The 27,974-nt window shown below is 32.2% G+C and overlaps 1 protein-coding gene across 2 annotated transcripts in view; it reads left to right on the top strand.

Annotated features, from left to right (window-relative positions):
• The window catches only part of FGF10 (fibroblast growth factor 10), a 105,592-nt gene extending 93,969 nt beyond the window's left edge, over positions 1 to 11,623 (top strand). For both annotated transcript variants that reach the window (XM_031964810.1, XM_031964804.1), the window contains exons 3-4: positions 1,625 to 1,728; positions 8,664 to 11,623. In XM_031964810.1, the coding sequence (XP_031820670.1) occupies positions 1,625 to 1,728; positions 8,664 to 8,861 (302 nt within the window). In that variant the 3' untranslated portion in view covers positions 8,862 to 11,623. The remainder of the gene's footprint in view (positions 1 to 1,624; positions 1,729 to 8,663) is intronic.
• The last annotated feature ends 16,351 nt before the right edge of the window (positions 11,624 to 27,974 follow it).

Below are 27,974 nucleotides of genomic sequence, written 5' to 3'. Positions count from 1 at the left end.
ATGTAAAGTATTTTATAAATCTTAAAAATATGCTGTAAAGATGGTAGTTATTATTTTTATAACTATACCTTTGCAATGATTGATTTTGCAAGTTTTAAGGCAATTAAAGTTTTCCCTTTTCCCAACAGAACAAACAGATAAACCTGACATATTATGGTGAGTGACTAAAAAAAGTGCTTCTGGTTGTTATCTGTAGTAAATCTGTGGCTGTTGGCTCCAGTACACTTTTGTGGCCAAAGCTGACATTTCAGCCTAAAAACAATGTATTTAGCCACTCCATGGCCACAGGGCACAATTAAAAGATAGGGGAAAACTTCTTAAGCAGATGTCACAAGAGCAAATTATTTTTTCCCTTCTTGGTGGGAAGGACAGAATCGTGGTGTAGACAAGTGGTATCGCAGTTCATTTAAGAATGATTGCCTCACTTCATTCCTGAAAAGAAAAAAAAAAAAAAAAACAGTATATTCTTTTATAATCATCTTTGGGCTATAGCTATAGGACTTTTAAAATATACTCTATTTTACATTTGCTCAGAAGATTCATACCCCATATGCTCAGTCACCATTCTGAGAAAATTTCCAAAGCTCATTTGAGAAAATGCTGCCTCCCAATCCAGAAATTTAAGCTTCCAAGTGAATAGATGTTAAGCTATCATCCTAGACAGTTATATACATTTCTAACAAAAGGCACAAAACCTTTCTACTTTCCATCATGGGGTCAACCCCCCCTAAGTATTGAGGTCCCTGGTGTGTGTTTGCCTAAGAATGTAAATGGATGGAAGTGATAAGGAACACATTTCCAAAGATAGTTGTACCAGGATTTCCCATTTATTTCACTTATTTCAAATAATCAATTGTAAAACTACTGAATTTTCTCCCTTCTGGTTTTGTCAATTCTATCCTTATAAAATATGGATAACAATTTGTACTCTCTACTAATACTGTGACTTTTACATTTCCCAAAACACTTTTTCTTTTCTTGGAAGAAAATATTGCCTCTCTCTCCCACTGCCATGCAGATTGGCTTTTTAACATTGCAAAGACAAGGTTAATGTACATATAGGAGCTAGTCTTTCTATATTCCAGAATGTCAACACCCTTGCCAAAAATGAATTTATCAACTAAATATAGCCAAGAGATTTAGTTTATCTAAAATATCCTACAAAGAAGAAATAGTTTACCACTATTTTTGCAGATTGAGGTAAGTCTGACATATTATTGACATATGTTATAGATTTAATTTAATTGAGATGTATGTTCTGATAAATTTTAGTGAAATCTAGACTAAGATGAGTGGAGTTGTTTTAATATTTATGGAGTTGAAAATGCAAAGTTAGCAAAGGAAGCATTTTAATTAAAACAATGTTTCTCTATCATTGCTCATAAGAGAATGGAGATGAATGCTTTACTAGTACTCACTGGTCATTTGTATTTTTACTTGATTTTTTTTTCTCTTCATTTTGAAGGTGTTTATATTCTCAGGTCTCAGCAGAAAATACACATTCTCTCCTTAACTAATAAAAACTATGATGCTGGATTCCTTCAGAATTTCTTCTTTTTTTAATGGGCTTCTGGAAACTCTTAAATATTGACCATTTCCCATATCTATTTTTCTGAAATTTTAGGTATCCTGGAGATAACATCAGTGGAAATAGGAGTGGTAGCAGTGAAAGCCATTAACAGCAACTATTATTTAGCCATGAATAAGAAAGGAAAACTCTATGGTTCAGTAAGTATACTTTTTATTTTTAAAATTGACTTTAGTAAGTCATTATCATCATTTCAGAATTTTGACCCAATGCCACAAATAGTTCTGTTATTATTAGATTGCTTGAAAATAAAACTGCATGGGCAATAATTCTCCAAATTTCAAGTGCTGACTTTCCAGCTTTTTTGACCAGACAAAGCTCCTGCTGTTTATCTGTTTGCTGCTACTAATCATCAATAAATATTTTGACCTGGTAACTGGTAAGAACTCTCACAGAAATTTCTGGTTAAGTTGGTATAAGAACTATTCTTAAGTTGCAAGAGAATCATTACTTTACAAAGGCATTTTATTTTAGTCAATTTAAAAAACAGAGTACACACATATTAGTGTCATAGCTATTAATAGAATCTAACTATGGATTTCCAGCATCTTCTGAATACTCCAAACATCCTTCTTTACTTTTAGTGAGGAAAATAATTAGCATGTTCATTATTTGTATATTCATTATATTTCATTTTTGTTCTAATCAAATATCCCATTGGTTGTCTTAGGCCCTTAAAAACAATCATTGATGCCTCTCTGAATGATCATGTGTTGGAATTTCATATATATATATTTGCTACCTTGTAATAGTGACCCTAAAAAGTCTTTTTAAAAAGTCTTATTTAAATTGCTGAATGAATATTCATTATAAATGAAGTGTGACCTAACATCATAAATGATCCAAATTTTTAATTATCCTCTAAAAATGTTTTTGAAATATGTGAGTATATGTATATGCATATAGAGATAGTGAATATATGAATTTCAATGATAGCTTTCATACATATATGTATATTTTATATATGTGTGACACTATGTATACCAACAAATATATATTGATCACCTACTATATGCCAGTTAATCTAGAAGATAAATAATAATATCAATTTGAAAGATAATTAATAATTAATATAGCATATTAATATTTGCAAAGAGCTCTACTTTGATATCATTTGATCTTGACAATAGTTTGGGGAAATAGATCATCTGTTATTATTTTCATTTTATACATCGGGGAAACTGAGACTCAGAGAGGTTAAATGAATTATTTGTTTCACTTAGCTAGTGAATGAAAGTTTTGAAATTTGGAGCCATATTTTTCAATTCAACATTTTTTCCCACAATGTCCTGTTTTTTCCCCAAAATATACATGGAATTTAGTTTCTAAGTAAAAAGATAAAAGTATTTTACATGAAATAATTGTTTTAATTATAACTGTAGATGCAATTGTAATTCACTCTATACTGTAATAATTAAAAGGGCTTCAAGGAAGAGATAGAACTAAATCTAGGCAATAAAAGATGGATAAAATTTAGAAAGGGACTATGTAAGCAATTAAGAAAAAAAAAAAAAGAATGGAGAGGAAAGGAAAAGCATAAGTATCCAGAGAAATAATAAACAGAGTATACAGGAGAGAATATCCAGAGAGATGCTCCTATAGGGAAGCAGTGATACACCAGTTTATCAGTTTCCTCATCTTTAAAATAAAGATACTCATACATCTTATATCCCATGAGTGTGATGATCAATTGAGGTTATACATATTAAGTGATTTCTAGAACCTTAAGCTTTATGTATGTCATTATTTTTTAATTATAATAAACCAGAGAATAATTGGATCTTTATCCTTCAGATGAAGGAAAATATAGTATTCAATTATTGTTGAAGATAAAAAAAAATAGGTTAAATTACCAGTCAAATGCTAATAGTTGCCATTAGAAAAATGAATAACCAGAGTTTCATATTGGGGGGAATTGGGTGGGGGTACATTCCATTGTACTGGCCCCAAAGCTAAAGTAGGAAATACTTAGTTGGATTTGAAGACATTCAAAAGAGTAAGCTAATTGTAGCCTAGAAGGACCTAAATATAAGGAATAGATAAAAGGCAAATCTAAATTTGAACTCATATAAGCTGTAATATATTCTTACTATAGACTATGCTTATAGCTTGAAATAAAAGTAGATACTCTGTAGAATGAAACTTGAACACTTTAAAATATAAATATGCATAATATAAACAAATATAATATGCATATAAGCATATGTGTATTATATAAATAATCAAATATATTTAATATACTTGTGCATATACACACAGTTGTATTTAAGTTATTTCCATTTTATCCAACTCTTCAGGCAAAGATACTGGAATGGTTTATCATTTCCTGCCATATATATGGCAGGTGTGTGTGTGTTTGTTACTATATATACATATATATATATATATATATAATATATCTTTATGTACAAAGTCAATTAAAATTGAATTCAATTTTATATCTTGCAGAAGACAATATGAATTCTTTTCTAAAAGAATCTTAATTCAATTTGTAGTTCAAAGTGAGAGTGAATTCTTATAACTGATTCAATATAGGAGAACTGTTATCTAGTGGAATAATATACCCAAGAAGTAGAAGTCAAAATTTGAAGTCAGGCATTTTTCAGATTTATGATAGTGACAAATATAAATACTATTTGAGTGGAAGAAAGATTTTGCTGCCTTAAACAATACTTTCTTCTTCCCAGCTTTTCTTCCACTTCCACAAATAAATTTAGATCAGTTAAGGCATTAATAATGACTTGTGGTTTCAAGTAAAAATGTTATATTAGCTTAGATAAAGCACCACAGTGGAAGATTTAACAGAAGCACGCTTTATTTTTGTCATATTTTAACAAAATTTTAATTGAAAAGGAACCTCTGAAGCCAGTTAGTCCAATAGCTACCTAAATAGTATCTTTTCAATACCATATATAACATACAAATTCGTCTAGCCTTGGCTGGTTTTAATTGTAAAAATTGGGTCTGAGGGAACCCAAGTTTTTTCCTTATATTAAGTAAGAATTTGCCTCTTGGAAATTTTTATTATTCCCATTCTGGTTTTTTTTTTGGATCAAACAAAATAAGTCTAGTTCTTCTATAATATTACTATCCTTAAAATGTTTGAAAGTAGTTACTTTGACTGTCTAAGTCTTAATTTCTCCAGATTAAATGGAGAATTTATTCTTTCATCTGAGCCACATGTAGCATGGATTCTTTTATTATCCTGGTTAACTTATGCATATATTGTTGTTATTGTCACTTATGGGGGGGGGAGGAGATTATTTTGTTTTGAGGCTGAATCTCTTCCTATCTTTCCCAGATTGGAAGTAATAGTGGCCACTCATAAACACCATCTGATTTATCACAGAAACTCTAACTTTCTCTTTTTTTGACCTGGGTCCGTTTATCCCTTCTTAAGACAGCCTGGTGGCACACTGCTCTAATGGAATTCCATTATATGCCAAGAATGAGGACATGCAATTGGCTTAGACCTATTGCAACTCAGAATTCCTAAATTTAAATAATTCATAGACTTGGTCTCCCCAGTAGCAAGGATTATATAACTGTATCCCTTTTAGCTTATTAATAACCTTATTAAAATGTGGTGTCTAAATATTTTAGGGCAAAATATGGAAGAAACATTACTTCCCTGGTCCTAAATACTGCCTTTCTTAATGTAACATAAGGTCAAAATACCATTATTAATTGCCACAGCAATTTATCAACTCATATTAAGCTTATATTTCCCTAATGCCTTTAGTTTTATAGTTGTTTTTAGACATGGTGATATTTAGCAATGTCTCCTACATTTCTTTACTTTTTTTTAATCTCTTTACTTTTGAAGTTTTTTTTTTTTAAACAACTGAAATATAAGACTAATCCATCAGTTCTCAATTTTTTCAGTCTCAGTTCCCCTTTTGGAATTTAAAAATTATTGAGAATCCCCAAATATCTTTCATTTATGTGACTTATATAGATTAGATAATTTACTACATTAGAAATTAAGATATTTTATTTTTCTTATGAAAATAGTTTTGATCTCTTTGATTTCTTGAAAGAATCTCTGGGGACTCCAAGGGTACCCTGATCATATTTTAAGAATTATGGCAATCTCTTTCAATTTCACCTTATTGGATTTGATCAAATCTTCTTGCTTTCTGAGATATTTTAGATCTTAACCCTGATTTCTCGCTAATATTACATTTATCACTCCTCATCTTATATCATACACAAATTTGATAAGCACATCATTTATTTCAGTATTTATTGAAAAAATGTCAGACAATACACAGACAAATATAGCTTTATCTTTCATGCATTTACTAGAGACAACCTTTCAGGTGACAGTAAAGGATTAATGACTACTCTTTGGATATAACAGTTCAACTGATTCTCCAAAAATTCTCTAAAATATAGAAGCAGATACTTAAATGGACAGAGGTTTGAATTGTGGTAATAGAATTATACTTTCTGTGTGTCCTGGTCAAATCATTTTAACTTTATTGCCCTTTGTGTCCTAGAAAATAGTAAATAGCAAATATTTCCCCAGGTTATTATGAGGATCAAAGGAGATAACATATCTAAAGCACATTGAAAATCTTACAGTGCTACAAGATATCTTTTCTTCTTCTTCTTCTTCTTATTTATTTATTTATTTAATCATTAGCAATTATAAGAGTAAGAGAGAGGGAGGAAGAATATTGCAGGGATGAGAGACAGCTGGAACAAAGGCATGGAGACAGGCAATGGAATATTTTCTGTGACAAGTGAGCTAGCATGGCTGGGTCAGAAAGATATAGAGGCAGATAATGTGTTATAAAATTGGAAAGATAGGAAAGGGCCATTTTAAAAACATTTCAAATGCAAAATAGAGACATTTCAACTCTATTAATAGGATATCACTAAAATTTAGTAAGCAATAGAGGTAAATGTTGAATTTGGCTCTTCAGGAAAATCATTTTCACAAGTAAATGGTGAGTAGATTGGGAAGATTTAGGGCTTGAAATGGACTAAAAAGCTGTTTGTTGTAAGTTTGAGATTGAGATAATAAGATCCTGCCTCAGGATAGCAGCAATAGCAGAGGAAGAGAAAAGATACATACAAGAGATGTTGTAGAGAATGAAATACCAAGAGATTGGAGTAATAGTGAAAATCAAATATGACAATAAAGTTGTAAACCTGGGTGACTAAAAAAATATAACTTTGGTAATATGTAAGTTCAGAAAAGGCTTAGGTTTAGCAGGAAAGATGATGATTTTTGGTTTGGGACATCTTAAGTTTGAAATGTCTATTACTGTACAGTTAAAATATCTAAAAAGGCAGATGTTAATCTAAGATATGAGACTGAAGCTAGACATATAGATCTGCAAATCATCTGCATACAGATGATAATCAGATCCATAGTAAGAGTTGAGATAACCAAACAAGAGAGAAAAAAGAAAAGGACCTAAGATAGAGCTTGGGAAATGTATCCATATTAAGAAAATGTGATGTAGATAAAACTTTAAAAAAAGGAGACTGAGAAGGATCATTTAGAAAGGTATGAGAAAAACCAAGACAGAAGAATGTCATAAAAACCCAAAAGAAGAGAGAATAATGTTCAAGAAATGTAATCAAAGAATTGAGAGGATGAAAAGATGAGACTTCATTAATTGCCATAAAATTAAAAGATCATTAATAATGGAGAGAACAATTCATTATATGATGAGTCAGAAACCAGATTGCAAATGGTTTAGAAGAAAGTGAGAGAAAAGAATGTGGAAGGTTGGAATGCAGAGAGATTATTTTTAGTAATACTTATCTGAGAAAGGGAAGAAAGAGATAGTATTGATAGCTAAGGGAATAGTAGGATCTAATGAAGATTTTTTTGAATACGAGATAAAACTAGGTATGTTTCTAGATAGAAGGGAAGAAATCAATAGATAAAAAGTTAGCTAAAAATTACCAGTGGGGGGAAGAGTGTTTATTGAGGTAATCTGCCAAAGAAGAGAAGAGAGAAAGAGGGATATGGTGTGTGTGTGTGTGTGTGTGTCTGTGTGTGGGGGTGTGGGTGTGGGTGTGTGTGTGTGTGTATAGGCTGACTTTCACAAGAAGAAGGGTGACCTCTTCATCGGAGTGAGAAAAGTCATAGCATGGCATGACATTCTCACTTGTGATGATGTGATTGAATATAGGTTTGGAATAGCCCTTATGATGAGTGATATACAGAAATGATTAGAAAGAGTAGAAAGATTTATATTTATTGCTGAAAATCATAAAATACTACATTTTCTTTCATTACAGACGTTGCAAAGAAGGCTTATGTATTTATTTAGTGGAATACAATGTGAAGACTGGTACACTCTGATGTACTGTTCTCTATTTACCTGCTCTTAACAAAATGAATGTCCATATGGTTATATTAAGGAACTCTCCAGAGATTTTTTTTTTAAAAAAAGGACTAAATCATACAGTTTGAACAGATTTCAGTATATGATTACACATATACCAGGACAGATTTACTCAGTCTAATTCATGGGAAGAGTTGTACTTTATAACAAATCTTCAAAAGCTTCTTTAGGGGAGATTGATGCTGGTAGAGTCACAAATACCATAACCCTGGTCTTTTTTCTCATCAGGATTGTTGTCTGTTTACTCTCTATTTATCTATATTTTCAAAATTTGCTGTGACCTTGCAAACAAGGTTTAAATATTTTCCCAGTCAAGGCTTTTTTATGCTCAGCTCCCTATCCTCCTGAGATACATGGCTCATACTGTGAGAGGAAAATGAAAATGGCATTCTTTATTTTTGACCCACCACAAAAAAAGTGGCACTTATGAACAATTTAGACACTTAAAGTACTTTGCATTCTAAACACATTGAATAAAATGGAGAGCCCCAATTTGTGGTAAAGTGGATCTTATACTTTTAATTTTGGATGTTGCGTTTTATGATGTTTGCTGTACATTTTGGTTAATATTTCTTATATGTACAACTGACATAAAAATGGCAACAACAAAAATCCTCTGAATCAGAATTATCTTGACAATATTGATATTATGATGGAAAAATTAAAATTCTGTTTAAAGATCACATCTTGGTTTTCTTTTGCAGAGAGAATTCAACAATGATTGCAAGCTGAAAGAAAGGATAGAGGAAAATGGATACAATACCTATGCATCCTTTAACTGGCAGCACAATGGGAGACAGATGTATGTGGCATTGAATGGGAAAGGAGCTCCAAGGAGAGGACAGAAAACACGAAGGAAAAACACTTCTGCTCACTTTCTTCCCATGGTAGTACATTCATAGATGAAGCATTTCTTGATACAAATGAAATCAAAAGGTCTCTTGTTGAGAATATCTGGTAATTCTCGATAAGAGTAGTCTGGAAAAGCAAAGACATTGCTTGTTTGAGAGAAAAAGCTTTTGAACGTCTTTGGACTCACTGCTGGCAAGAGAAATCATTTAAATTAGTTCTGTGTCATGTCTTAAAATGAAGATATAGACTGGATCAATTGGGATGGATGCTCTTTCCGGAGTGAACAACTTGGCTGTTTTTTGTTTTGTTTTGTTTTATTTTTTATTTCTGTGATAGAACTTGGAGGATGTGACACAATCAGATGAATGATCTTCGGGGAAAGTTATTTATGGAATACTAACTCATATCAAAGACTTTCAATGCTCATTCAAGCCTGATGATCCAATGAGCAGTTAGACACGCAAGCATTTACTGGAAGCACTTGGGTCATAATGCACAACCAAAGGAGTTTTTGGTGTGGCAACGTGGAAGAAAGGATAGGATTAAGAAATATAAACACATTAGTGCAAAACTGTTCTAACAAAACGAATAATATGGTGTGCTTGTGCATTCTACCTTCATCCTTTCTATTTCTTTCTAAGTTATTTATTTAATAGGATGTTAAATATCTTTGGGGTTTGAAATATTTTCCTCAGCAGCTGCCTTCTGGTTTGTCTTTTCTTTCAATATATCATATTCATGTTCATGTAGTAATACTTTTAATATTTGGCCAATACTTGGAGAATGGGAAATGAATGTGGCTGTTAGACCATCCTAGGAAAGCAGATTTTGTTTCTAATCTGCTTTCCTTTGCTGACATTGCACTTATGTAATAAGTCCCCCAAAACAGTGAATCTGAGAAGGGCTGGGATATGTGGTCAGTGTGAGGTGTTTGCCAGACCCTGAGTGCACTGACCCCAATATATCATATCTATGATGAAATGAGCACAAATGGCCAGATTCTGTTATTGGTAAGGCATTCCTGACTCCTAATGCATCATCTTGGTGATCTCCATATATATATATACAAAGAAGTTAAATCTAATTGTAAAAAAAAAAAAAACAAAACAAAAACAAAAAAAAGAACCAACACAAAATTGCTTGGCCCCACATGCTTATTAGTGATTCATTGACACATATCATAGCAACAAACAACGAAAAGCCTGTCTAGTTGTGTAAAAACCATTTGTAACTTTATCAGCATCACTCTCCCCTAAAGGAGCTTTTGAGGCATTTGTTAGAAAGTACAACTCTTCCCATGAATTAGACTGAGTAAATCTGTCCTGGTATGTGTGTAATCATATACTGAAATCTGTTTAAACTGTATGATCTAGTCTTTTTTTTAATCTTCTTTTCTGTAAATTTAAGAGCTCTGGAGAGCTCCTTAATATAACCATATGGACATTCATTTTGTTAGAGCAGGTAAACAGAAAACAGTACATCAGAGTGTACCAGTCTTCACATTGTATTCCACTAAATAAATACATAAGCCTTCTTTGCAGTGTCTGTAGTGAAAGAAAATGTAGTATAATATTATTTGTTCTAAATACTTTAATAACTGAGAGTATATTGATGCTGCAGTTTTATCTCCATATTTCTTGTTGTGAAAAAGACTGTTTATTTTTATTGTTTGGAAACTGTATTTTGGTATAAAGGAGAGACTCGGTAAATGCAGCTTTTTTTTTAGGTTTAACCTTTCAGAAAGGCTGGCGTTTTGTCATCTTCTTATAACTTATTTGAGTCAATGCTTAACCAGCACTTCCAGTGTTAATCTGTTACTTAAATATTAGCTGTATAAAGCTTTCCATAAAGTACTGAGTGGTCAGACTTTTATCCTTCTTTAAGTCAAGTTGGATGTTTTTTAAAAAAGAAATTCATTGGAAGCACATAACATTTTGGTTTATAGATAAAGTTGCATTTCATGGTAATTAGATTTCAACATGTTTGTTGACAAATGGGATTTTTAAAAATGCTTATTCTTGAATACCTATGGTTGAAATTCTGATATTAAAAGTTAACTTGGTAGTAGAACTAAAAACAAAAATGTATTCACCTCTATAGGGGTCAGATATTCTTGGTTACATATTTTAAAATAATAATTGGCTATGGTAAGTCAATATGGACCACCCACAACCACAATGCACCATTTGGTTAGACAAATACCGTATTAGATGACCACTCCAACAGCATCTAGGGCATAAACTGGGTTCTCATTTCATGTAATCGTTTAGATTACTGAAGAGCCTACACATAAACATTCATAATTATAGAATTCAAAACACTAAAATAGCTTCTAGCTAAATGTATCAGTGCTTGCAGAGGCCAAGAATAGAAAATATCCCAATATCCTTCTTCCTTCTCCCTTTCCCTTCTCCCCCCCCCCCCCCACCACCACCAAGTGAATGGGGATAAAGACAGGAACTATTTCCTAAGAAGTAAGAAAAAAAATCCTGATTTTAAAATAGTGATTCTTTGTCAGACAGTACCCTGGTCCTCATTGTAGCTGAACTGCTACTGAAGATAAGAGTCCAATCCTGAGCCCTTCACTTTAACAACTTCCTGAAAGTTTGGGGAGCTCTTCCCATGTGGAAGATGTAGACCTGGGATATGACAGTGCTTCAACCACAAGCATGTGTCCAAGTGAATGTTGGTAATTGAGGGGATGCCCCAAAAAGATAAAAGAATTGCTCCTCCTTCCTACCTCTCCCCAAAGTGGAACCATGTACAGTATGTTACCTTTAAATAAAAACAATAAAATGCTGGGAATAGAAAATACAAAAAAAAAAATCGGTTTTGTTTGTTTTATTAGCCTAAAATTATACAGAGTAATAAAAGAAAGAATAAGTCTGATGGCCATGTGCACTGCAGGATGTGGTTAAGGGCTGCATAGCCTCAAACAACAACAACAACAAATCCCTCGAACGTTTGTAAGGTTTCTTTAATGTTTTGCATGTGTGAGTCAGCTATCCTTCCTCTAATAACAACCAAATGCTTTAGATTCTTCCTGTTAAGTATCCAGGTCCACCTAGTTTATTTAAGGGATAAAGAGGAATGAACTGAAAACAAGCTTGAAAGCAGGAAAAGCTTTAGGAAGTGAGTTTTAGAAGGCTCTCTAAAAGGGGCCCAAAACAATGGAGAATACCTTCTAAGGCATTTTGTGAGAGAATCTTCATGATTCTGTCATAGAGGCACAGAAAATGGTCAGTCTGGGTCATGGAGACTCTGGCATTAGGGCTCATGGGCCAGTGTGATAAGGGAAGTTATTACATTCTAGTTAAAAGAGATGGTAATAATACCTCTCTAATTTGGACTCCAATCAAAGTTTATGAAAATTCAGGAAAGGGATAAAACTGATATTTTCTTTTGAACCTTGTAGAAAGAATGAAGAAAGTAACATCTGTTCTAAAGACTTCAGAGGTTCCAAGAAATCCGGTAAAGAGAAAACAAATTCCCTGTGGCTTTCATAACCCAAAAAATTACTTATCAAAAAGTGGTATAACTAAGAATCACTCATTAGTTTTTGTTCCCCCTGGATAATAGCCTAATTCCTTTTGGGGTTTGGTTGGTTATTTTATTATTTATTAATCTGGCAGTTTCTTCTGTATAATGTAAGTCACCAAGTCAGCATAAAATCTTAAAGGATAGTCTGATGACATTGCACATGGCCACACCGTGAGTTGGATATATCTTGTTCCCAAGCCCCAGATCTTCCAGATTGCAGGCTGACGCTCCATTCACATATCATAACACTTCTTAGTTATCTGCTTATATAGTTCCAGTTGCTTTGTTCTATTCTATACCTAGAACTGTACTAGGTTCTAAGTGATAAAACTGTGCTACTTTAAAGTATGCATTTTTAAAAGTATATGCATGGATATATGCCTATTTTTTCCCCAGACTGATAGTTTCCAATTAGTTCACCCTAGAAAAGATTTCCTGTAATTAGAGACAGAGAGAGGTGTGAATATTTGCCCCCAAAGCTGGGTACTTTAAAATATTTAAGAATAGTATACTCAGCATTAAACTTCTTCTAGATGAGAATGTTGCCATTTATATAGCTCTATAGTGCTTACAAAGCATCTTATACTGTCTTAGATGATTTTCATCTTTTTGACTATCATGTGAAGCAAGAACTGTTGGGATTAGATTCAGAGGTCAGGCTCTGACCTAGCTCACACTTGCTCCAAATCTTGCATTCTTTCTACTATAAAAACAGGTGAGAAGAAATGAATCTTTTGGTTATTTAATGATCTAGTATTCCTAGTTATAAAAGCTTCCTAAGTATAAAAATTTTCTACCTTCCAAACGTCATCATAAACTTTTTTTGTTCCTAAATGGACTGCTAAAAGAATCCCAAGAATGTCTAAAACAAATGGGACACAAATAATTTCATCATTTCCAAGGAGGGAAGATCTTGGAAATTACTGATATACAAATCCCACCATTAAGGAGTGGACTCTAAGAAAAGATCCTGACTTAATAATCAATACTATATTGTGGATATATTCCTGAGGTAAAAGAAGAAAAAAGAAATGTTTCCTTTGAAACTGTATCTATAAATCAAATTATGAGATAAATTAAGTGCCTAAGTATTAACACTTTTTGGAGATACTGCCCTTGGATTTTAAAAGGAATGTTTTGTAATAATTGAAGTGATTACAATCTATGTTTCATCATTCAGTAGTTACTAATGACAGAGACACATCATAGTGTTTTCATCATCTGAGGGCAGCCCTTCCCCACACAATGGCAAATACCCTGTCCCTAGAATGCAGGAATATAAAGTGGATTATATTAGCCAAGATGTGACCAAAAACATAAAGAGTTTATATTCACATTGAAGTCCAGGTTTGCACAACCTGTGGAGATGAGCACTACAAATGAAAAAGCAAAACATTCCATGTTCCTCATTAGGACCACAAATTGAACATATGCATTTGTACAACATAGCCACTGACCCCAGCTATAGAACAACTAGCTGTATTATAGTCTTAAGCCTCCTAGAGTGTGGTTTTAATTACCTTTTACACATCTTAAATGCCTAAATCATCTTATGATTTTCTAAATTATTTAGTTATCATTCTGTGGTCAATTTAAGCTGCTGACAATGCAAATGCTGGAAAAGATCTTACAAGGGAGTTTAAATTAGAACCATTTTTGTTAGGTATTAAAATTAGGAAAACACTGCCATTTCTGGTTACAAGACCCCAGTGCTCATACACTTTTTGTGAGGGATGTTTTATTAAATATGTATTGCAGTGAAAACACCAGAGCATTCAGTGGGTAATTCCTGTTTCCTTGAAACAATTAGAATTGTGCTTCATCCAGTATCTGCAGAGGTGATGAAATAGTAAAATGGTTCTGAAAGTCTCTAAATCAGGTAAATAAAATATGGAAACACTGAGATGATTTTAAATATTTGATCTAGATGCACCATACCCCTGCCCATTTCCCTACATGTACATTTTTGAGGGCACAAGTATTTGTGTATTCTTACCAAATGGTCTATGTCTGAAGAATAATATAAACTTCATAACCATCCCAACTTGGTATGATGGAAGCTTTCTAAGAAACAGTAACAGAAAATAACCATATGAAGATAGGTCTTGTCTTTAAATAATGTTGTAAGCTTAAACGAGATGTTCTTAACCTTTTTTGTTTGTCCTGATTTTGGCAGTCTGTCCAAACTGAAATATAGGTAGCAAAATATTTTTTAAAAGACCAAGGCCATAGACCACTAGTTAAGAATACTGGATTAAATCAGACAAACATTTCAATAGACAAAGAACAAGAAAAGAAACTATATAAGAAATTGAACTTCTATTACATACAGTCTTTTAAAGGACACATATAAGTAAAATTTAACAAGGCAGTAATGATCTTTTAAAAGTTTTCTTTTTAAAAAATCATGTAACTATAAAAAATTCAATATACAAAAAGCATTGAATTAAACTACATTTATTAAGTCTAACACTTTAGCAACAGAATGCTTGAATTATTTGTGTCTCTTCTCCTTCTATACTCTTCCATGTGTTTTAAAATGTTTAAATGATTCCCCACCCTTTTTTGTATCACTCTCATGATCTATCAACTCCACCCCCAAAGCTCTCCTTTGTAACAAATACATATATAATTAAGTAAAACAAAATGTCTATATCTCATTCTATGCCTCTAATCCATCCATCACCTCTTTGCCAAAATGTCCTGTTCTTCTTCTGATGCATTAACACCATTGGTGACATTACTAATGTTTCTATAGTTCAGAAACTTTACATACCAGGAAAGAAGGGGGAGGATCTTGTGTAAATGAGTATCTGTTTTTTAACATTTCCCCTCACCTCTGTGCTGATATGGTCAATTCAAGATTTACTTCAAGGACTTCAGGCTTTATTCAGTGTGATTCCTCCTTCCTTCAATGCGAATACATTTTTAATAATGTAGTTAATTGTTTTTTAATGTTAAATTGAAATGTTCATCAGCCTTTAATCTAGAGCTAAGTTCATAGTCTGTCCCTTCTCATAACTTAGAAACCATTCTAACTTGATAGACACAGTGGCAATCCATGTTCTGTTGGCAGAAACTCAGAAAATCCAGCTTCTGCTCTATGCCACAATGAGGTGGGTAGCAAGTAGGAATTTTGTAGATATTAATCTGAATTGGCCTTACTGAAAATTTCCCTAACTGAATGAGGTAAAAGCATTTCACAGTGTGAGAAGAGTTTGTATAGTCTGGAAATGATTGCTGACATATCTGGGATTCTTAATGACAATTTCAGGAAGTCCCTTAGCTTCTACAATGCATAAGAAATTAGAGATCTTTATAACTTCTGTGAGCCAGGTGAACTTAAGAAATTCCATTTTCTAAGGAACTCTCAAGTGTCAGTAGAGCTAAAAAAAAAAAAAAGTGCATTGTTCATATCTTGTCCCAGATAAATACATACCTACATTCCCTTCTTAGATTATGAAGAAAGCTTCCCTTTACATTTACCCACAGAGGACTAACATTCCTCCCTCTCTCTCTTTTCCAGCAGCCTGATTTATCTCTGTTTTCATTTTGCTGTTCCACTGATTCTTTTGCCCTTCTCCAATGTAACTGAGTTGATAGGAAGATGTGGATTTACTTTTACTTTAAAAGACAATTATTGTCATTTCAAATCCTATTCGTTTAATTTATAAAGTTAAATCTCCTGTAGTTTTTTTTATAATTGTGTATATATATATATATATATATATATATATATATATGTACACGTATAGAGAGAGAGAGTATGCTCAATATGTATATGCATATAGTATATATAATATGAATATTTAATCAATTAAAAAGGTTAAATTGGTTGTTCCAAGATGGAATTCATTCTTTTATTCCTTAAATATATATATATATATATATATATATATATATATATATATAGTATATTCTTAGGCATCTATGTATTACTGCTCAATAAATATTTGTTGATTGATGTATTAATTGTACTTGTACTCTTAAGTGACTATGTCACCAAAAAAAACCCATTTTCATTTCTGTATCAAATGAGGAAGAGCTGGACAAATAGTCCTCAGGGACCAAGCTCCCACATTACAGGGCTTTTCTATTTCTCCACTGGCTCCTCTCCCTCAGCCTCCAAACATGAACAAATGTTTCTTGGCTTTGCCATTTCTAAGCAGCCACACCCTCCCAATTCCTTGCCCTTCAAGCAATGAACATAGTGTATCTTTTTTCTTCATTGTATTTCCAATTTGTCGGCAAACAGATTTAATGAATTACAGCTAGCAGCACCAGTTGAAAGACATTTAATTGCATCATTATTCTTCATTTTCCTTACACCTAAATTGACTTCTATCCCATTTGAAAGTTTCTTTACACAAAATGTTGAAAGGAGAATTTTAGATGATTTCCCACTGCACAACAAATTCTGAAGGAAATTAGGATGCATTCTTCATATAATAGCTAATTCTTCATTCATTTTTACAAATGCTTGGGCATTAGATGATGGAAAAGATGACTTACTAAGTTGTATTCTGGTTAGTCCTGTGATTTTGTTTTTTCCATTCCCTAGAGAGCCTGGGATTATAGATTTATCCATACTTGGTTTAGATACATTTTAAATGGCTCCACAGTTTTTGTTTGGTGTTGAGTGTTTTTCCCCCAGTTATTTACTCAAAGGAGAGAAAACTGGAAACATTACAATTTTCTCAGTGGTTTGTATTTCAGAATATGATTACCAAGACCATGGGTACATTTAAGAGGAGGGCACAAAGGAAGCTGGATTATAAAGGTTTCTTATTGCTTCATAATTGTAGGTTTTATTTTTCACTTCATCAAAATCCCTCTTTTTCTTAGTTGATTAAAAATAATGTTAAATAGTAGTTACACACAAAGAGATGACTCTTTAGTAGCTATCTTTTCCATTCAACATTAAAAAAGATGGGCTCTTCTGCATTCCAGGAAAACTGACTATTGGACAATGGCCAGAGGGGCCTGTGACCTGGAGGACTTTTATCTATTAAGGAAAGGTAGAAAAATCCTTCCTTTTTATTAATCTTTCTTTCTTTAATTGGGAAAGAAATCATCCTGGAGCTGAGGGAAACACCCACAGTTAAAAAATTCTGAATATCTCAGAAAAGAAAGAAATATAAAATAATATGTCCTTTGAAAGTCAATCTGGAGTTAATCACATTTAAAATCAGATGAAATGAGCAACTAGGGGATGGCATGAATGAATATCATTCAGTTAAAAAAAAAAAAGAAAAGCTCAACATGAAGATCTCCAAGAGAATGGGAACAACATGCATCCCTAACATTTAGTAGAATGTCTTAGAGAGGCCTATCATATAGGATGCATTTTTATTTATATCTTTTGGTTTTACATTAATTTTATTTCTAAAGAGATCTTTTTTCTTTCCCTAACAAAAGAATCATCCTCTACAAAAAAGAAAGAGGAAAAAAAGGTAATTCAATTAAATCTACTAATAAATAGAATAAAAATGAGGGGCTAAGAAAAATTTCTTCATTGCATATTAGGTGAACTCCCCAAACCCCAGATTTGGAATTATCCTATCAGACAAAATTTAAAAAAAACATAAAAAGGGATAAATAAGGAAAATATATTGTGTTGAAATATAGACAATTAATCAATTAACTATATGCTCCAAGTATCTTAGCATATTAGGAAAAATTAACTGAACTATATGACAACATAGTAACACAATAGTGACAAGTGATTTCAATGCCTTCCTCTCCATTTTGAAAAAGTGAAACTGGAAGAGAAACAAATGACAAAATACAGAATTGAACAAATTGCAGAGGAAACTGAAGATTTATAACATCTAAACAAGAATGCTAAAGACTCTACATTTCTCAGAATCCTATGCCACTTTTATAAAAATAAAATACCGTTGGGACATAGAGCTATTGTAAACAAATGTAAATAGTATGAAGAGATAATAAAAATACCCTCTGCAAATCATAATATGATAAAAATAGTAATTAGTTTTTGGAGCATAAAGACACAGGCCCAAATGGACAATTAAAAATGAAATCCTAAATAAGGTTTGGTTTTTTTATAATAATCATGATAAAACAACATAACAAAATTTCTGCAAAAGCAATCTTTAAGGGAAAAAATATATTATGACAAACCTGCTTTAATGAAATAAAAAGTGAGGATCAGTGAAGTGAATATACATTTAAATATATATATATAGAGAGAGAGAGAAGAGAAGATATTAAAATTAAGGGGGAAATAGATAAATTGGAAGTAAAAAGAGAAAAAAAGTATTAAAAAGCTGAAGGCTAACAAATTGATGTGTTAACCCATCTGATTAAAAAGAAGAAAGCATAAAAAATAATCACAAATAAGCAAGAAGAAATCAATGAAACCAGGAGAAATAAAGGAATAACTAGAGCTTATTATACACAGTTACATGCTAACAAAATTGAGAACACAAAAGTAATAAATACCTAAAAATATAAAAATATAAAATAAGCATACTTTCTGAAAACCATCTAGAGATTTTAAATCACCCTATCTCAGAAAGAGAAACAGAACCATTTATAAAAGAATATCAAAGCGGGGGGGGCGGGGGGGGGAGGGAAGGGAGGGGGAATGGAGACTCCTGGTCTTGATGTAGTCATAGGAAAATTCCATCAAAATTTAAAGAACAATTAGTATCTATAACATACAATTATTTTCAAAAATTGAGATGTAAAGTAATCTGCCAAAATTCTTTTATGAGACAGTCCTCATACTTAAATTAGGCAAGGATAAAACACAGAAGGAAAATTGAATACCAATCACAATAATGAATATTAATTTAAGATTATTAAATCTTGTCAAATGTACTATAGTGAAAGAATCCAGAAACCATTCATTATGAACTAAGGATGCAAGCAAGATTGATCATCAGCAAAATAAACAACATAATTAATTGTATTAAATTCTATTAAAAACAAAAAATCTGAAAACACATGATTGTTTTGATAAATGGGAAGAAAACTTTTGAAAAAAGCAACACTCACTTATTCTAAAATCATAAAAAGTATAGTATCTATCTACTTTTTTTTAATGGGGATGTATTAGAACCTTTCCCCCAAAATAAGGGAATCATGCAAGAAAATCCACTTTCCTCGCAATTATTTGATATAATTATAGGAATTCTAGTAATAGAAATAAGAAAAGAAAAAATAAATTTTAGAATATAATATATAATAATATTTAATAAGATGTATAATACATAATGTGTGGATATATTATATATTACACAAAATAAATTAAATTAAAATAAATTGAAAATGATGTAAAATGAACCTGATTTGCTAATGATATTATAGTTAATTTATCAAATCCTAAAAAATTAGCAAAGGTACTATTCTGGACAATTAATGACTTCAGCAAAATTCCAAGTTTCACAATAAACTTTCAAAAATCAATAGCATCTTTAATGCAATAACAAAATTCAAAAAGAAATGAAATAAAAATAAATCTTATTGTTTAAAAGAAAGAAAAAATGCACAAATGTGTGTAGACAACGCTATCAAAGTAAAAAAATAATTACAAAAAAAAATCTCCTAAATGAAATAAAACTGAAAAAGTTAAAGGAATATTCAGTGAGCATGGCTGAACCATGACAATTTAATAAAAATGACAATGCAGTCAAAATTCTAAAACATCAGGGAAACATAATGAATGTTATGAATGAAGGGAAATAATTTTTCTAGACCTCAATCTATATTATGAAGTTGCAATTATCAAAACCATCAGGTATGTGTTTTGTTTTGTTTTTAATAGAAATGGTAAATCAATACAACACAAGACAAAGGAGATTAAAAAATAATGGGGCTCTCACTAACACAGTGTTTGATAAACTAAAAAACACAAATTACTTAGAAGGAAATAGCAGGGAAAACTGGAAAGTAGTCTGTCAGAAATCAGGTTTAGATCAATACCATACATAATATTTCACAACATCCTAAATGATAAATGACCATAATGTTAAAGCTGATACTATTAAAAAAAAAAAAAACTTTGCCTGAACTAATTCAGAGTAAAGTAAACAAATTCAAGGAAACAATAAATTTATATATTGACCACAAAAATGTAAATAGAAGGAATAATTTTACACATTAAAAAAATCAAACCTGAATGTTGCAAGAATATGAAGAACAAGCATGGATTGAAATAAGAGTTATGAGAAAACATTCCTACTCCACCCCTTTGCAGTGATGGAAAGTCCACAAGCATCGCTTATTTTTTCAATTAATTGATCAGTTATGCAGGGGTGCAGGGGAAAGAAAGGGGAGCAGAGAAGGGGACATTCTTCCTCCTCTTTTTCATTTTTTGTTTCTAAAAATACTGTTTTAAAATTTTTGTCTACTTACAAAAATACCTCTCTAAGAGAAGTAAGAAAAAGATATTGGAAAAATTATAATGATATTTTTAAAAGATATCAATAAAAACTTAAAAAAAAAAGAATAAAAGAAGATGTTATCCATCTTCAGAAAAAGAGGGTATACAAGCATATTATAGTCTTACATAGATACATATGAATGTAGATGGGTACACATATATATGTATGATTACAGCAATATATGTATTGTTACATATATGTATGTATGTATATATGTGTCTATGCATGAATATGCATGTTGGTGTGTATATATGTATATGTAGGTAAAAGAAAATACATACAAAAAGATAGACATATAAATATAACCATATTTAAATATAGCTTCTAAGTATAGAGAAGGGAGGAAAGGGTGGGAGTGGGGGAAGAATGAAGTAAAAAGTGCATAGAAGAGAATAAAAAACACCTACAAGGAAACAACAACAACAACAACAAAAAAAGATGGATAGCTATGAACACAATGTGTACTATTTATTTTACAGGCTTTCTTGAGATAAAAATTTATTGCTTTATATAAATATTTTATTTTCCATACTTCAATGAATTTATGATCTCAGTGATTTGAGTGTTTCCTCTATTGAGGAAATTACTCTTCATTCTGTGTGGTTTTGTCCATGGTCATCCATAGATATGCCATAAAAAGATCTATATAGAGCAATGGTTTTCAGAGTGTGATTCAGAGAATCCTGAATGTCTCTGAAGCCCTCTCAGAGGATTTACAAATTATTTTTTTAAAATTCTAATATGGCAAATGACCTCAAATATAACCTACAGTGACCACAAATATAATCCATAAATTTAACAAATACAAAAATTCTTTAAGCAGATCCTCAGTACTTTTTAATAATATAAAGATATTGACAATTAAAGTTGAAGAACTGCTGATCTATACATACTTTCCTACAAGTCTTTTTGTAATTTTTGGACACCAGTGGAACATTTGGAATATTTATTTATTACTCCTTACCGTGGCAAAAAAAATTAAGTAAAATGAAATAAACAAAGACACCCACTTCCTTTTCTAATCATACATATACTGTCATAAAATCTAGAATTGGGATTGTAGAAACCATCTTCAATACTTTTTTTTCTTTTTACAGGAGCCTAAGTCTAGAGAGAGAAAATAAAATTGTCTAAAATAACATGAGCAGTAAGCAAGCAGCAAAGCCAGGATTGCAACGTTAATTCTCCAACTCAAAATAGAGGACTCTTCCCACTAGAGCATGCTACAGAGATATCCCTAACATGAATTCTGAAAAGTATATCATTACTAGAAATACACAATCTGCCTTCACTCTCCCATGAGTCTTTTCATTATTTTTTGAATCACTTGCAACTCTGCTCAGGGATTGTGGTATTCCAGAGAGCATAGCTAAGAGATCATTTACTGTCAGAAAGAAGTCTTTGTAACTCCAAAAGTAGATTCCCCTAGGACTCAAAGTAATGGCTGCCCTTTGAGGGAAATCCAACTTACTGGAGTAAGCTGAGGAGAATGGCATAGTGCAGGTTTTACACATATAATTTTATTGTATGTTTAAAATTTGTATATTATAAACAATAGTTAACAAATTCTTAATTTTATTTGAATAAAACGATAAGCTAAGAAATGTTTTTAAATTTTTTAATCAGAGTTTTAGACTATTAAAAGATTGCCGCAATTTCTTAAATGAAATATAATCTACTCTTCTAATTCTTCTATTGATCTCAAGTCCATTCTATCTTCCATATGAAAACAAAAGCATTAGACTTGCTCTTTTTCTTGAGTCCATTGAGCAAGCAGGTAAGGGAGCACTTGATTTCAAGGGTTTATTTATGGGAATTGGGAGATAGTTTGGCTAGTGTTCAATCCATCCTAGCCCTTTAACACCTATTGACGAGGCCAGGAAAAGGAGGCACCAACTTATAGGTAAAAAGAAAGCAAAAGAAATTTTATCTGCAAAGAAAGTCTTAAATTCTTCCTTATCTTAAGAAAACCATGGTGACTCCTAAAGGCAGCTTTATTCTGTTCTTGCATTTGAGAATTGGTCAGTTATTCATCCTAAATACATACACATTATAATGAGCTCATAAATACTTCAGTATTACATTATAATATAAAGCATGATTCAAATAGGAAACCATTAGGTGGTTTTCAGAGATTATATTGGAAACTTAAACTGCCAGGAGACAATTTATGAATACTTTACTCAAAATCTCATATTCATCATTATGGAGGGAAAATCATCTCAACTTTTAAAATAACTTTTCAAAAAATTCTAGAGAATATGTAGTTTGTTTTCTTGTAGCTTATTTGTTCCCATTCCTTATGTATAATTTTGTCTCTGTTAAAGGAGTGCATTTTAATTAACTCTTCTTTTATTAGCTTGTTTATCTTTTGCATAAATGTGAAAGCAAGAATAGCATGTTCTATATAGTTGGTGCTTGACAAAGGCAAAGACTGTTTCATTTGTATCTTTGTATTTCTAGCACCCAGGATGGGCCCTGGAACATAGGAATGATATTAAATTCTTACATGCTTATTAAAATAGTGAGGGAAAAAAGTAAAGTAATAACCTAATAGAAGGGACATGTCTCCCTTAGGCCTTCATTTATAATGAGAATATGACAAAGAATTGTTGAGAACATGCCATAACTTGGTGTAGTTTTTCTTTTCTTTTCCAGCATACCACTTCATGCCACTTACTGTCCCCTGAATGGATCATTTATTAATTGAGTAAGGAGTATGGCCAACCATAAGATCATCTTTCTGACTTCTGTGGCCAGAAGTGAAAGCAACATTTGAGGAACACCATGGAAAGATTTTTTTCAAGTGAACAATTATTCTTAACAATAACTGTGGTGAACTAACCTTCTTCTTCTTCTGGTTATTGAATTACTGCTAAAATTTAACTCATAACATGTGTGTTCAATAAGTCTTTTGGAAATATCTGAAGAGTCACACCAGCATCTCAGAAAATGAAGCTTGAGGGAACCACTTTCATGATTGATTTTGAGATAGATAACAGTGGAAGCATATGGCTATGCCCAGTGTCTCCAACATATGTTTATGAACTCCAGCACAAACCCAATAATCTCACTGTCAAGATCAGTCTGGTTGGGAATGAATCTTACCTTATCAGATTTTAGCAAATAAGCATTCTTCCTTTTTTGAAAAATAATCTTATTTGTATTAATAACTTTTATCTTTTCATAACTTTTATTTCCAAATGTATATCTCTCCCCTCACCATCCCTACTCAGAAGACCGTCCCTTTTTACAACAATTAATAGAAATAGAAAATATAATTTTAGCAAAATTAACCAATGTGTCAACTAACAGCGTATGCAATGCTCTATACCAACAATTTCCAACTCTTCAAAGAAAGGGTAAAGAAAAAATTTCACAGTTCTTTTCTGAGCTCAAGTTTGGAATTAGAGAGGTAAATTATAATTTCTTAGTTCAGTCTTTTTTCATTCCAAGCAGGCAAATAGAAAACTTATTATGCCTACTATAGAAAACTTGACTACAGTGGAATTATTTTCAAGGGGAAAAAAATCACTAAAATCTACTTCCAAAGGGAAAGGATATAATTAAAAAGAAAAAAAGGAAAACATATAGATAAAACTCTGAGTTTCAGGAGGAAAGCTAAAGAATAGGAGAAATTTCTTTCAGATCTAAGAAAAGCAAGAGAAATGGCCTCTCTGAACAGTTTTTGGCACCTACCTATGTATTTTTTAAATCATCAATTGCTATTCACTATTATTTTTTTCCAATGTGTTATGTTGAAATTGCTTTACTGGGAAGCTCAAACATCATTATCCAACACAAACCCCTATTATTATGTTTGAAATGGAACTTAATTTTAGGTTTCCAACTCCAAGTCCCAAAAGGGAACTAAATGTCACAGAATGAAAAGTCACGCAATGAGATAGAATGTTAAAAAATGTGATGGGCCACCAGATGTTGCCCAAATAATTGCCACATAGCAAAAACCAGTCAAAGACATGATGTGCAGCACTTCTCTGGAGTCAGAGGTCACCTCATTCTATTGTTTAGAATTTGTGAATGCTTAGCATTTGCCAGTTGCTTCTAGCTCTGACTTAGTAATTCCAAAGCTGCCCAGAGTATTTTGGAAGAAAGATATTGTCAAAATGCAAAGCAGCTCTAGTTAACAAATTGGATAGAATTTCATAGGGCTGCCCAAGGTTATAAGCATGATCATTAAGATTGAGGTAAGGCAAAAAGGAAATCAAATGATTTCCCTACCCCCCAAAAGAACCCTATATAGTCTATTTTAACTCTGAAAATGCCTATGTTCAACAGTTGCTTTTGGAATGGTGGGACAGGGAAAAAGGAGAAAGAAAAAACAAGTAGGGAGGGATATTTGGCCTAAAAATGGCAGCTGAAGAATTAAAGTTGACCAAAGGAGGCTCAAGGCACCATTTTATAAGGAACACAGATTCTATCCTAGATGCCTTGAGTCTGCCTGATACAAGGGACAGTGGATAAAAGTTCTAAAGAGAATAATCTGGGTTCAGTATCAAGAAAAAATGATAAATAGAATTATCTAGAAGGAGAATCTGCCTAGCCAGGTGCTGGGTTCCCTCATTTTGGAAGTCTTGAAACAGAAGGTAGACAATCCCTTGCCAGATTTATTATAGTATGAATTTCTTTGGAGATGATTTGACCTAGATGATTACTGAGCTCTCTATCAACTCTTAACTTTTGTGATCTGATTTTGTGAGTGCTGGTCCCGAGAAAAGTTCTTAACTTATCAGCTGAATCCTACCATTTAATAGAAATTACATTACATATGATCCATTGATTTTATTGCCATAATGTCATTTTGATTGCTGACTTGGAACATAGAAACCAAGAGTTGAAAGGCTTTTTGATCTAAAAGTACCGAGGATACTTGATCAACTCTTAAGAAATAAACATGATAGGAGAAACTATTTAGCAAACAGTAAGAACCCATGAGAAAGATAGGGATAGAATTCCTTGGACTAATGATTTGTCTGTTACAAAGCACTCCCTGGTAAGGAAACTCTCCTACCAAGGTAGGTCAGTACCTTCTCTGCAACTTTATAAGTGTTAGAGAGTTGCCTATAGTATGAGCGTTTGAAGGTCTTGACTGTGGTAACAGAGTCAGTATTACAGAGCGGGATTTAAACCTAGACTATCCTATCCCAACGGCTGCTTTTCTATTCACTATGGCTATGTCACCTGTTGAATAGGACCCATGAACATATTTATTTAAAACAGAATTATTGTAAATTCATGAATTAATACCATTCTTAAGTTATAATGAAATAACGAGTAAAATATGACTTTAAATAATTATTGCATTACTTTCCTGGAGTGGAGAATTTCTTGAACAAATAGAAAATATTATAGATTGAAGTCATCTTATGAACATTGCATTCACTTGGAGAATGATAGTCAATTTAAAGTATATGTTGAGATAATTTTTTGTCTACAATTATGATTTCATTAATATAAAGAACTCCCCAGTAGAAAAGTTATTTTTTTACCTATTCAAATTAGAAATGTATCTATAATATATAGTCATAGTTTTCTGAGGGCATTGAGATTTGCCAGAATGTCTCAGCAAGTAGGTTTCAGAGATTGAACGGGATATCTTTCTTATAGTTTTTTTGCAAGGCTAACTGACTTGCCCAGGGTCACACAGCTAGGAAATATTAAGTTTTTCAGATGGGATTTGATTTCATGTCCTCCTAGCTCCAGGACTGTTGCTCTATTCACTTCCTTTCTTAATCCAGGGTCATTACTCTGTCAATTCCAATATACTTCATATTGTTAACGAATAAGAACAAACATTTCCAATGTTATTCATAAGTCTGATTTATGAAGTAACACCTCCAAATCTTCTAAAGTATTTGTCACACTCTTGAAAAATTGCCTTAATGTTATTCTCAGAAGATATGCTTTTCCATTATAGATGTCACTGAACAGAAGAGTGAATTTCCTCAAAATAAGAGGGTAAGAAATGACACAGGAATGTAATTCATGGGATTTTGTTTTGTTCTGTTACCTGAAATTCAGCAATGGCAGAATTTCTAGTGTTCTCTTTTTGCTTAAAAAAATGTAATACTTTTAATTGGTGTAATCTTTATCTGCTTTCTCCAAATGCTAAAAAGGCTACAATATAGGAAGTCAGAATGAGCTTCCTACTTCCTAAAGATAAAGATCAGGGTCTGCTTTTCCATGGCCTCTACAAGTGCTAGTATAGGTGGTTTTAGTGGGAGAGCTGCAACCTTTTCTAATAAACAGTGAGTCAGGAAAATTATGGCACAAAACTTTGCTCCCAGTCCATGGTTGTCAGAAAAATATTTGCTAGGGACAGATAAGTGTGAATAGACTCCAAGAATCTGTATGCATTATAGCTTCCATTTCTGACATTACCATAAACCTTCTAGGAAATCAGCTTACTTTGAGAATATTCTGGCTCTGATCTGGTTGCTGGTGACAACTTAATAGGCTTTGCATGTGCTGTATTTTTTTTAACTTTATTTTTTCCCTTGTTGTAATAGAAATGAGTGTCTATGAAAGGTCACCTATGCTGTCCATGAGGCAGCACAGTTTCTGATTCCCATAACAGCTGTGCATCTCATTTCTCACAGCAAAAGATCTTGAGGGTGAGTGATCAAGATGGGTCATTAACCAGTCATGTGCATTTCCCTAGAATTTAACCTTAATCTTCTGATGATCAATTTAAAATGACCTTCCTTGTTTAGACACTTATCCACACCTACAATAAAACAAGCCATCGAGAAGGCATTACAATGCATGAATTTTTGACACTCATATGAAATAAATTGTTCTCTCTGCTATTATTTATTTTCCTGATTAAGAGTTCATGAGTAAGAGTAAATTCTATCATTGCAATCACGTCCAAACAACTACTTCACTTGGACACTGTAGAAAATATAATATAATTTCTGCCAATAAGCATTGCAAACTTTTTTTATCTGAGAAAGCAAACAAAGAAAAAGCGTTCCGTTAGATTCTGTGATATATTTTAACATTCAGGATTACTACAAGTCTATGACATTGCAACACTTACAAAAGAAAGATAGAAGTGACTCATGCTACTAACAGTCCATAATTTCAGTCTTCCAAATATAATATGTGTGGAGGGAGGAAATGTCCTTTTGTGGTGTTGACATAACAGAAAAATGGAATATATTCAGGGGGAAAGTAGCTTCAAGGAAT

This window comes from Sarcophilus harrisii, chromosome 1, assembly GCF_902635505.1.
Source record: "Sarcophilus harrisii chromosome 1, mSarHar1.11, whole genome shotgun sequence".
NCBI classification, from domain to species: domain Eukaryota; kingdom Metazoa; phylum Chordata; class Mammalia; order Dasyuromorphia; family Dasyuridae; genus Sarcophilus; species Sarcophilus harrisii.
Note: the sequence above shows the minus strand (reverse complement) of the source record. Positions and strands in the feature narration are given on the sequence as shown.